General features: G+C 39.5%; 1 protein-coding gene across 1 annotated transcript in view; it reads left to right on the top strand.

Annotated features, from left to right (window-relative positions):
• The first annotated feature begins 1,322 nt into the window (after window positions 1-1,322).
• Window positions 1,323-11,540, top strand: part of AQP10 (aquaporin 10) — a 39,111-nt gene continuing 28,893 nt past the window's right edge. Inside the window, exon 1 of the mRNA XM_044675050.1 lies at window positions 1,323-1,370. Coding sequence (XP_044530985.1) covers window positions 1,323-1,370 — 48 coding nt within the window. The remainder of the gene's footprint in view (window positions 1,371-11,540) is intronic.

Genomic DNA, 11,540 nt, shown 5'->3' with positions numbered 1-11,540 from the left:
ATGGACGGGGATAAAAGTTTTGGGTGTGGCACCAACCTCTTTCTCGTTTCTCTGATTGCAACTGGGGAGTTTGGCTGAGAGCCAGCCAGTAGATAATCAGTTAGGTTAGATTAGGCTTTAATCTGCATTCTCTATCTTTAGTGATTATTAATAAAACTCTATGGAAAATAAGAACCTGGAGTTATCATTATTGATATTAATTTAAATTTTTACATTTTTGATGACCAGAAGTCTCGAGTTTAGAACCCTTACTCTTCTCTAAGTTGTAGAGCAGTTGTTGTTGTTTTTTTTTTGTAATATTCAGAAGGACTTTGTTTTATTTGATCTTGCTGTCTTGATAGATCATTGGCTTCTACTTGCCCAATTCTTGTCTTTAGAGTCTGATTTTCTGCTATAAGCTTTTGATTTTCCTTTTCAGTTTGGTCTGACCTGTTTTCCAGCTGTTTGATTTTGGTCTCCAATTTGCTTATTAATTCTTTGATTTGGGGGCATCTTTTTCTAATTGCTCAATTCTAGCCTTTAGATACTCGTTTTCAGCTACAATCTTTTGGTTTTCCGCTACAATCTTTTGATTTTCCACTACAATCTTTTGGTTTTCCTTTTCAATCTGATCATTTCTGGTCTTTGATTTACTTGCCTCACTTTCCAATTGTGAAATTCTGCCTTTTAAACTGTTATTTTCTTGCCAGATCTCTTCCATCTTTCTCATGATCTCAGATCTGAACTCTTCAAGACCTTGTGACCCGCTTTCATTGTTTTGGGAAGGTTTAGATTGTTTGTTCTTCTCTACTGTTTCCTCTGTTGTCTGGATTTTTTCTGTGTAAAAGTTGTCAAGTGTTAAAGGTTTTTTCTTCTTCATCTTTCTCTTCTGGTTTTCCTGATGATTCCAGCTTGCCATATTAAGCTGAGTTCCCTCTCAGCTTTATGCTCGTGCCCAGGATCTGTTTGTGGCTCTTTAGAGATTCCTGAGGTCTCAGGTCTAGTTGTTTTGGGACAAGCCTCCTGGTGGTCTCCTTGCTCATTCTTTTGCCTGAAACTCCTTTAACAGTCTCAGGGAGCTGCTTCCACAGTCAAGCACCTCTCTGCACTGGGTCCCCACTCAAGGTCAGCTCCTGCACTCAGGATCAGCCCCTTTGTCCGCGCCCCAGTCCCCGCTTTAATCTGTGCCTCAGCCAGCACCTGTGTCAGCCCCTTCGCCTGTGCCTGGGCTCAGGGTCTGGGCTCAGGGTCTGCGCTCAGAGTCCGTGAGTTTCTCAGCCTCCCAGGGGGTCCCAAGTCTTGCTGCTCCCAGGAACAAGCCCTGGTGAGCTGCCAACGACCCAATGGGTGCCCCAAACCTGCTCCGACTCCCGGGCGCTGGCTTTGGTGCGGTAGGTGGTGTGGGGTGGGGGAGGGGGTTGCTCTGCTCGTGTTTTTGTGGGAGCTGTTTCACCCCTTTATAGCATGGAAATGCCCCGTTTCCATGTACCCCCGATGCTGCGCCCTGTTGTGGGGTCCCTTCTTTCCTCTGGATTTGTTTTTATGTCTTCTTGAGGAGTCCTATATGCGTGGGTTAGGAGAAATCAAGCAGCTGCTTTTTACTCTGCCGCCATCTTAACCCGGAACCCTAACCTGAATTAATTTTAACTTTGGCAACTAATAACAACTCAAGTTTATTCCTTTCCTATAATGAACAGGAAGTGGGAAAATTGAAACAAAAGTTTAAAGCAAAACAGATCAATGGAGTATGGGTGTCATCTGAGGGGAAACCCCTACTCCCTAGAAGTTTTTATCACCAAATATGCTTATCCATTCACAACAATGTCCACTTTGGCACACAAGGCATTCTAGACTCTGTTAAAAGAGTATGGATAGCCCCTGGTATAACTACCATAGCCTCTAAAGTTTGTGCAGCCTTCCTCAACTGTCAAGCATATAATCAGCATGCTTTTCATGGCAAAGCTTTTGGTGGGTGTTCTTTGACTTCCACATCTTTTGAACACCTACAAATTGATTTTATCACTATGCCAAAGGCTGGATCTTATAAATTTTGTCTGATCATAGTGGATCAGTTGACCAGATGGCTGGAAATGCTTCCTAGTGCCCAAGCAACAGCTGCTTTTGTTGCCAAGGTACCCTTAAAAGAGATTATTCCTCACTTTGGTCTGCCAGCTACAAAAAAAATATTTGGAGAGACCCACAGATGTGGATAGTGGTAGATCCACTCAGAGATCCCCTGAATACCCAGCTGGGTATTCTAACCTCTGGTTAGTGAGAGTGAAACTAAATCACTTTCTCTCCCTGGGTCAGTTGTGTAAATGCCTTGGAGACAATTGTTATAAAAAACAATATCTCTTTTATTTGAAGAGGGACTACAAACTGAGGAGCAGAACAAGAGGTCCCTAACTCTAAGGGATCTAGATAATTTCCCATAATTCTCTACATCCCTTGCAAGAGGGAGCATTCTGGTCTTCTGGATAATTTAGCTCCCTGTTTCTATCTAGATATCCACAAAACTGACTAAGCTAACTATCTATGACCCTCAGTAGTTGGTTTGATTTATTCCCTAAAAGCTGTCGCCAAAAACTTATGCATGAACTCCAACAGCTAAGTTCACCCCAAGGGGTCTGACCCCTGAGGTAAAACCTCAAAGCCAATATGACAGGATTTTTTTAGATAAAATCTTCTGAAAAGCACAGTAGGTATAGTCAGATCCTTTTCTAGATCTTTCCCAGTTAAATAGAGTACCTTTAAAAATGAATTAGGGTAATAGTCTTTCTCCACAGTCAGGTGAGGTAGATGAGTTCTGATAAGCCTGCCTTTCCTCCACCATTCCGGGACAGGAAGCCCTTAACCTCCCACAAGAAGTCAAGTCACTCTAGCAGTTGTCACTTCCAAACTGTTCCTCCTCTGTCTTCTGCCTGCTAAAATCCTTTCCCTTGAGTTCCTAGTATGTGCCCTAATAAAGCCTTCCACTTCTCTTAAATCTTATCCTATCTCTATCCTTTTCCCATTACACATCATGTATTGATTCAGACATCTTAAGGTAAAACCTGGGGTTAACTTATATATTTTATCTGGGTTCAGAAGGGTGAGTAGGAGACAGGAATGGACAATAGACTGGGACTAAACAAGTTAGGGAAATTGGGCTTGGCAGTTTGGGGAATGGCAGTTGACAGGAGTGACTGTTGGGCCTTAACTGTCACACTGATCCACCTAGCCAGGGAGTCTGTGAGACTAACAAGTGAGTAGACTGACAATAGGTTTTATAAACAGAATTTAATTTAATGAACAATAGACAGAAAGAAGGGGAAAGTGGGTTCTATTCTACCAGTCTATGGGCAAGCCTCAGGGTCAGAGAATGGACTTATCTACACTAAGCTAGAAACTATAGCAGGGCAGGGTACAATCGAGATCAGGAATGAAAGTGGGATGCTCACTGCTGAGTCCTGTCAAAATCCAGCAATGATACAGCTTTCCCAGGTCTTCAGCCAGTACTCCTTCAGTTGGGTAAGTCAGGGAGCTAAACCAACCTGAACTGACCAGCAACTCACATTAGATTTTATAGTCTCATCCAAAACCTCCCACAGGCAGATGACTTTCCTCCTTCTGGATATCAGGATACAAACTCCACTTCCTCTGAGGTCTACCAGGGGGTCAGTTACAACTTGTCCCCAACCACCATGGAGTCCATCTCAGAGAGAGAAGCACAACTTCCTGCTTCCCCATTCCATTTAGAATTCTCCAGCCCTGCTCGCTAAGCCTCCTAACTAATCTTAAACATCTTATTAATTTATCTTATAACAGACAGGGGAACTCAGTTTACCAATTTAGTTTTGTCTCAGATTTATTCTTGTTTGGGGATCACTCCCAAATTCCATGTACTGTATCATCTGCAGAGCTCAGGCCAAGTTGAGAGAATGAATAGAGATTTTAAGACTGTGATTGGAAAATTGTGCACTGAGACTCGTTTTAAAAAGGCCTGAAATTCTCCTTCTTGCCCTCTTTTACCTTTGAAGCAGGCCCAGGGAAGATCTACACATCTTTCCATTTGAGATGCTTTTTGGGCATCCCCCTATACAGGCTAAGTTTTTTTCTTCTGCATACACATCATTACTGGGGAGGGGCGGGGGAGGGAGGGAGAGATGGACACTTCTATGGCTTCCTATATACAGGACTTGCAGATCAAATTGTGAGAACTCCTTGAATCCAGAGCTGAAGTACAAGCAGGACCTATAGACTTCTCACTTTATGACCTAGACCCAGGAGACAAGGTATATATAAAGAATTTGCAACATGCTGGAACAACTCAGCCTGCCTGGGAAGGTCTGTTCCAAGTTCTGTTAAGCTCTCTAACAGCTATCAAAATTGGAGAAAAGAACTCTTGGATTCATTGCTCACATATAAATAGGTACCTTCTATAGATACTGAGTGACTATATCCTGTCACACTTATTGCATTTGCTGATTGTTTTAAGATTTAAGTTTGTTTTTAAGTTCACATATTAATCTGATCTAATATATTCCGTTATACTATGTCACTTTCAGTTACTGTGTTTTGGCTATTAGCTATATGTTCTGTTACATTATTTATATTTTTGCTCCTCCTATGATTGGACTGGAGATATAAGTCCATAGACAAGTTGGACACACTTGTGGCTGACACATTGCCATGGAATGTACACTATGAATTTCTGATTTTTAAAAAATTTCATCATCATTTTTCCTTCTATGTGCAATAGGATATTTGAAGTTTCTTTCTTCTCTTATTTTTTGTACTTGAAGTACATGTAACCAGTATTTATGGTTTTTTTATTTTGCACTAAAATAAGTTTAAAATATCCATTAGCTCTAATATCAGTGCATACCCAAAAGCTTTAGACTATGGAAACTTGCCATTGATTGTCAAATATTATGGGACTTTGACTAACAATTGTGTCCAATTTCAGAAAGAAGGGATCGCAAAAGAAATACTGTACAATACCTAGAAGCACAAGGTCAAGGAGACCAACCAATCCCAGTGGGATTGATGAGAATCTGCGCCAAGACTGAGGACTTGTTTTGAGGTTAGAGGAAGAGTCTATTTGACAATGTCAGATGCAGGATTCCCTTGTGCCAGATTTCTGACAAGTACCTCAGTTTGACTGCCATTTTGGCTCCCATCTCCCTGAGAGTGAAGGTAAAATCAGACCAGGGAATGATACTTCCCTTTTACTTCAAAATCTAATCCCTTTTCTCTCTTTCATATATGGAAATTTTCTGTAGTCCGGGCTGCCAATTGGGTAAGTACATAATTGCTGCAATTGTCCTACAGGATTGTGAGACATAAATCACCTAATTGGGCACTGATTCAAGGACCTGTTATGGGCTTATTCTTGCTTACTCAGAATTTTTATATACAATTTGATTCTGCTTTTTTCCCTTTCTTTTCCTTTTTTTTCTTCTTCTCTCTCTCACTTCTCACTTTATGTTTTTGGTTTTTCGTTTGAGAATTTATTTTTATTCCCTGTAACTCAGGCATGTGTCCTAAGTTGATCCGGGTGTTGGCCAATACCCTCCTCAGGAGGGATTGGATAATTTTCCTAAAATTCAAGATTTAAAGTTTTTTTTTTTTTTTTGAGAGTAATTTCAGGAAAAGAAACTCACTTACTCCCCAAATCAAAAAAGTGAACTGTCTGGAGAAGGCACCATAAAGATGTTTGCAGAAACCACACACTGCATCAAAAGATCCAAACTTTGGGATGTAGTGAATTGAACTGAAGGGAGTTGAACGCATTTACTCTAAATGTAAACTCTTATGCCAAAGAGGATTGCCTCCTAATTGGTTTTTTGTCAGTGCACTTAGCAGTCATTAGTTTTGCTTTCTTCCTCTTTTATTTCCCTCTTATCCTCAAATTATTGTAATTTCCTCTTAGAAAGTGCAATATTGTATGCACCTTTTGTAAAAGATCTTTAGAGATATAAGCTGGTTATGTGAATTGATTCATTGGGGAGACTAGGCATGTAAATCTGGGAGACTGATAGAATAAAAGGGGACCAACCACCATGCTGTGTTCTGTATCTTGGGAGCTGGTTGGCTCAGTGACTGTAGAATTGGTCTGTTTGCTCTCCTGCATTGTGTCCATACATTCAGAAAGTGTTTAAAAGCATATGAAGTGTTAATAAGAGTGTGAAAAAGGTTTATAGGGGAGTGGGAAGGGTTTATAAAGCCTTAAATTATATATAAATAATAAAATAAATACAACGCCACTACTTCATGGATTTTCACCTTTTGGGGAGGGAAAATCTCTGGAACATAACTCCTGTGATAAGTGAGGGATGATTGTAATATACCACCTACTATGTACCTGTGCTAGGTGTTTTATCATTTTTATCTTAGTTGATTCTCACAACAACCCTGGAATGAACGTGCTATTATTATTTTTTAACCCCTTATTGTGTATTGAGTCCAAGAGAGAAGAGTCTTAAGGGCTAGGCCAGTGATTCCCAAAGTGAGCGCTACCACCTCCTGGTAGGTGCTGCAGTGATCCAAGTGAGCAGTGATGGCCACAGGTGCAGTTATCTTTCCTATTAATTGCTATTAAAATTTTTTAAAAATTCCTTTCCAGGGGGCTAAGTAATATTTTTTCTGGAAAGGGGGTGGTAGGCCAAAAAAGTTTGGGAACCACTGGGCTAGGCAATAGCAGTTAAGTCACACAGCTAGGAAGGGTCTGAGGCCAGATTTAAACACTATGCCACCTAGTTTGCCCCACCTTCTTGAACTTGAGTTGAGTGTTGAAGCAGAGCAGGGATTAGTTCCCAATGGAGAGAATTCCAGGCATGGGAGCAAATTTCCACTCTAAATTAAAAGCAGGCATGGAAGATACAAATGAAAAGCAAAGATATAAGGAAGTTGCCAATAAATTACTGAATCTTAGAGGTGAAAGGGACTTGAGAGGTCATCTAGGTGGATAGAATGCTGGACCTGGATTCAAGAAGGTCTCAGTTCAAATGCTACCTAAGAAACTAGCTGTGAGAACCTAGGCAAGTCGCTTAACTTCAGCTGTAAAATTGGGATATCAGTAGCATCTACCTCCCAGAGTTTTTGTGAGGACTCAAATCCAATTAGATAATATTTATAAAGTTCTTAGTGCCTGGTGCCTAGAACATAATAGATCATAGGTTCAAATCTGACTTCAGATACTTCCCAGCTGTGTGATCCTGAGCAAGTTACTTAGCCTCAATTGCCTAGCCTTTACCATTTGGAATAAATATTTAGTATCTATTCTAAGACAGAAAATAAAAAATTTTGTCCCAATATTCTAGTCAACCATTAGCTACTCAACAAACATTTATTAAATAATTACTATGTGCCAGGCATTGCTCTTAGCCTGGGAAAACAGAAATTTCAAGGAGCTCAATTTTTTTTTAAACCCTTACTTTCTGTTTTAGAATCAATAGGTTTCAAGTAAAGGTTAAATAATTGGGTTAAGTGACTTGGCCAGGGTCACGCAACTAGGAAATGTTTGAGTCTAGATTTGAACTCAGGACCTCTGGTCTCTAGACTTCAGTCTCCATCCGTAGAGCCAACCAGCTGCCCCTAAGCTTGAATTTTAATGGGGGAGACAAACATGAAAATAACTAGGTACACATACATGATATACATAGAGCAGATGGAAGGCAATCTTTTTTTTTTTTTTTTAAACTCTTACCTTCTATCTTAGAATCAATACTATATATTGGTTCCAAGGCAGAAGAGTGATAAGGGCTAGGCAATGGGGGTTAAGTGACTTGCCCAGGATCACATAGCTAGGAAATGTCTGAGATCAGATTTGAACCCAGGACCTCCCATATCTAGGCCTGGCTCTCAATCCATTGAGTTGGAAGGTAATCTTAAAAGAAGAAGATATAAGTAACTAGCAGGACTAGGAGAGGCCACTTGCAAAAGGTAGGATTTTATTTGAGCCTTGAAAGAAGCTGGTACAATCAGGAGGTTTTAGAAAGAAAGAGGAAAAGCTTTTGGGTATAGGGAGTCAGCTAGAGTAAAGGCACAGAATTCGGAGATGGGAGCACCATGTTTGAGGAATAGTAGACCTTGTCAGCCTTGAAAAACACCAAACCACTAAAGTTGTTAGAAAGAAAAAGTCTTTAATCAGGACAAGGAAGAGAACACTCTGATGGCCAGTCAAGTGCTAGATACTACACAGAGTCAAAACTCTGGGACTCTGGGAACAATATCTAGAAGAAAGCACCTTGAAAGGGGATTTCCCAATGAGCTGAAGAATTTGCGGGTTTATATACTTTTTGGGGAATAAAGGACAGGAAGGTTCAATTAATTGGTTTGCAATGGACAGAAGGGAAGGAGGAGGGGGAGAGGCTGAGTGTGGGACTTCCCTTAGGGACAGGGACAAACTTGGGGATTCCATAAACAAAGTTGGCAACCTGTAAACTGGATTATAGATTATGTGGAGAGGAGCAAGATATAAGAAAACTGAAAGGTAGGAATAGGCCAGATTGTGATGTGTTTTAAATGCCAGAAAGAATATTTTATATTTGATCCTGAAGGTAAAAGGCTACCACTGTAGTTTATTGAGTAAGGAGGTTGGCATCATAGACCATGAAAAATGAAAATGTGAAAGACATTGTCAACTTTGTTTTATGGAAGCCCCAAGTTTGCCTTTGTCCCTTGGGAACTTGCCTTCCTGGAAATTTCAGACAGATTCTTGTCTTAGTCAGAACAATAAACCTTAAAGTACCCAATGATCTCAGCTTATCTAGAATTAGCTTTTTAATCAAATTTTAAGTACTCTTTTTTTTTTAAACCCTTACCTTCCATCTTAGAATCAAAACTGTGTATTGGTTCTAAGACAGAAGAATGGTAAGGGGTAGGCAATGGGGGTTAAGGGACTAATCCAGGGTCATATAGCTAGGAAATGTCTCAGGGCAGATTTGAACCTAGGACCTCCCATCTCAAGGCCTGGCTCTCAATCCACTGAGTCACCCAGCTGCCCCCTTAAGTAACTTTTAGTCTTAGAAGTTTCTCCCTTTGTATCAGAGGCCTCTCCCTGGGAGTCCAGTTCCTCCTTCCCTTGTGTCCACTGTAAAGCTAATCAATTCAACCTTCCTATCCTTTATTCCCCAAAAGGTATAAAAGACCCCAAATTCTTCAGGTTATTGGATAATTCCCTTTAAAGATGCGTTTCCTGTAGACATTGTTTCCTGAGTCCCAGAGCTTTGTCTCTGTGTAATATCTAGCATTTGACTGGACACCAGAGCATTGTCTTCCTTGTCTTGATTAAAGACTAGTTCTTTCTAACTACTTTGGTGGTTCTGTGTTTTTCAAGGTTGACAAAATAGTTTATATACATCTCTGTCTCCTGGATGATGCCTTCTTTGATTTAGGGAAGGGAGGGAAGGGCAGGGACACTTATTAATAAATTCTATTAACAAAAAAAAGAATAGACAAAAAAATAGAAAATCACTTTGATGGCTGGATGGAAGATGGATTGAAGTGGGGAGAAAGTTGAGATGAGGAAGCCAACCAATAGACTATTCCAATAGTCTAGGCAAGAGCTCATGAGGGCTCTCACTAGGTGGAGGCTGTGTGAATGAAGAGAAGGGGATGTGGACAAGATAGATGATGTGAAAGTAGAAATAATAGTCCTGAGCAAAATATTGGATAAATGGAGTAGCTGAGAGTGGAGACTCAAGAATGCCTCTGAGATTTCAAGCCTGCGTGAGAGGGACCATGGTGATGTCCTCAACAGCAATAGGAAAGTCTGGAAGAGAGGAGGATTTTTGGGGAAAGATAACGAATTCATTTGTAGATATGTTGAATTTTAGATTCTTATAGTACATCTTATTTGAGATGACCAGAAGACAGTTGCTAACACAAGACTGGAACTCATGAGAGAGATGAAGGCTAGATGTATAAATCTGGAGATCATCTGAATTAAGGTGATAACTGAAGCCATGGGAGCTGATGAGATTGCCATAGGACACAGTGTGGAGGAAAAGAGATCACCCAGGGTAGTCTTCATTATAATTGCTAGCATTATTTAGTACTTTAAGATTCACGAAATGATTGACATATATTATTTTATCTTCATAACAACTCTGGGCGGTAGAAACTATTATTATCTCCATTTTGCAGATGAAGAAACTGAGGCAAATGAAGATTAAATGATTTGCCCAGGGAGAAACAGCTAATAAGTGTTTGAGGTCAGATTTGAATTGAGATTTTCCTGACTCTGGGTCTCCTGATTCCATCCACAGAACCACCTACTGGCCTCTTTAAATTGTTCTGGTTCTGCTCTCTTCACGTCTACATCATTTCTTTACAAATCTTCCCAGGTTTCTATTGGCATAGAAATATTTCATTATATTCATATACCATAATTTATTCAGCCATCACTTAATTGGTGAATACTTCTTTTGGTTTCTAGTTCTTTGCTCTAACAGAATAAACAAACTGTGATATAAATATTTTGTATTTATAGATCCTTTTCCTCATTTATTGAACTTTAAGGGTGAGGTGGGGACTTGTGTGACAGATATAGTACTAGTAGTGACATCGCTGGGTTAAAGGATTTTTTTTTTAGTATAGTTCCAAATTTCTTTTCAGAATGATTGGATCAATTTACAGCTCCAACAACATTACATTAATCAGCCTGTTTTTCAGTAACATTTGTCATTTTCACCAATCTAAAGAGTGTGAGGAAGAACCTCAGAACTGTTTAAATTTGCCTTTTTCTAATTATTAGCAAGTTGGAACATTTTTACATATAGCTGTCGATATCTTGGATTTCTTTCTTTGAGAACTACCTAGTCATATATTCTCTGAACATTTATCTTTCGAGGAATGGTTCTTGTTCTTATATATTTGAACCAGTTCCTTCTATAGTTCAGTTGTCAGAGAAACTTGTTTCAATGACTTTTCCCCTCTAGTTGATTTTTCTTTCTAATTTTTAACTGAATTGACTTAGTTTGTGCAAAAACTTTAAATTTTTATATGATGAAAAGTGTTTTCTTTTCTTATGCCAAATGCTTTCATGCAGGTATAATATATATAATATATATTATATATAACATATATAATATATATATAATATAAGCAGCAGGTAATACCAGTGGGCAAGGCTCAAGGAGGTGCCGCTCTGCTAGGATGGAGAAGCTCCTTTCCTCCTTCCTCAGTGGAGGTGTGGCTTTCTTTCAGCTCACTTCTCCCTCAGAAGCAGAGCTTTCTTTGAAAGCCCAGAGAGGCTAAAAGGTGTCCAACAGTTTGAAAATGAAAGCAAAAGTTACCTGTATATTGCCTCCTACCAATCAAATGATGCTTACTCACCAACTCATATCTCAGGATGAATCTGGCCCTGACTATTAGTCATTTTTTCCTCCTAAAACACTAACCTCTCAAATATGCAGCTTGTCTCTAATTCAGTACATGCTAACAAATGGTTCATTTATTTATTTATTTATTTATTTATTTATTTATTTATTCCTTTAATACTTTTTATTTTTTAGAAAAGTTAACATTGTTACATGATTCATGCTCTTACTTTCCCCTTCACCCCCCTTCACCCC

The sequence above is a fragment of the Gracilinanus agilis genome, chromosome 4 (genome assembly GCF_016433145.1).
Source record: "Gracilinanus agilis isolate LMUSP501 chromosome 4, AgileGrace, whole genome shotgun sequence".
NCBI lineage: Eukaryota > Metazoa > Chordata > Mammalia > Didelphimorphia > Didelphidae > Gracilinanus > Gracilinanus agilis.
Note: the sequence above shows the minus strand (reverse complement) of the source record. Positions and strands in the feature narration are given on the sequence as shown.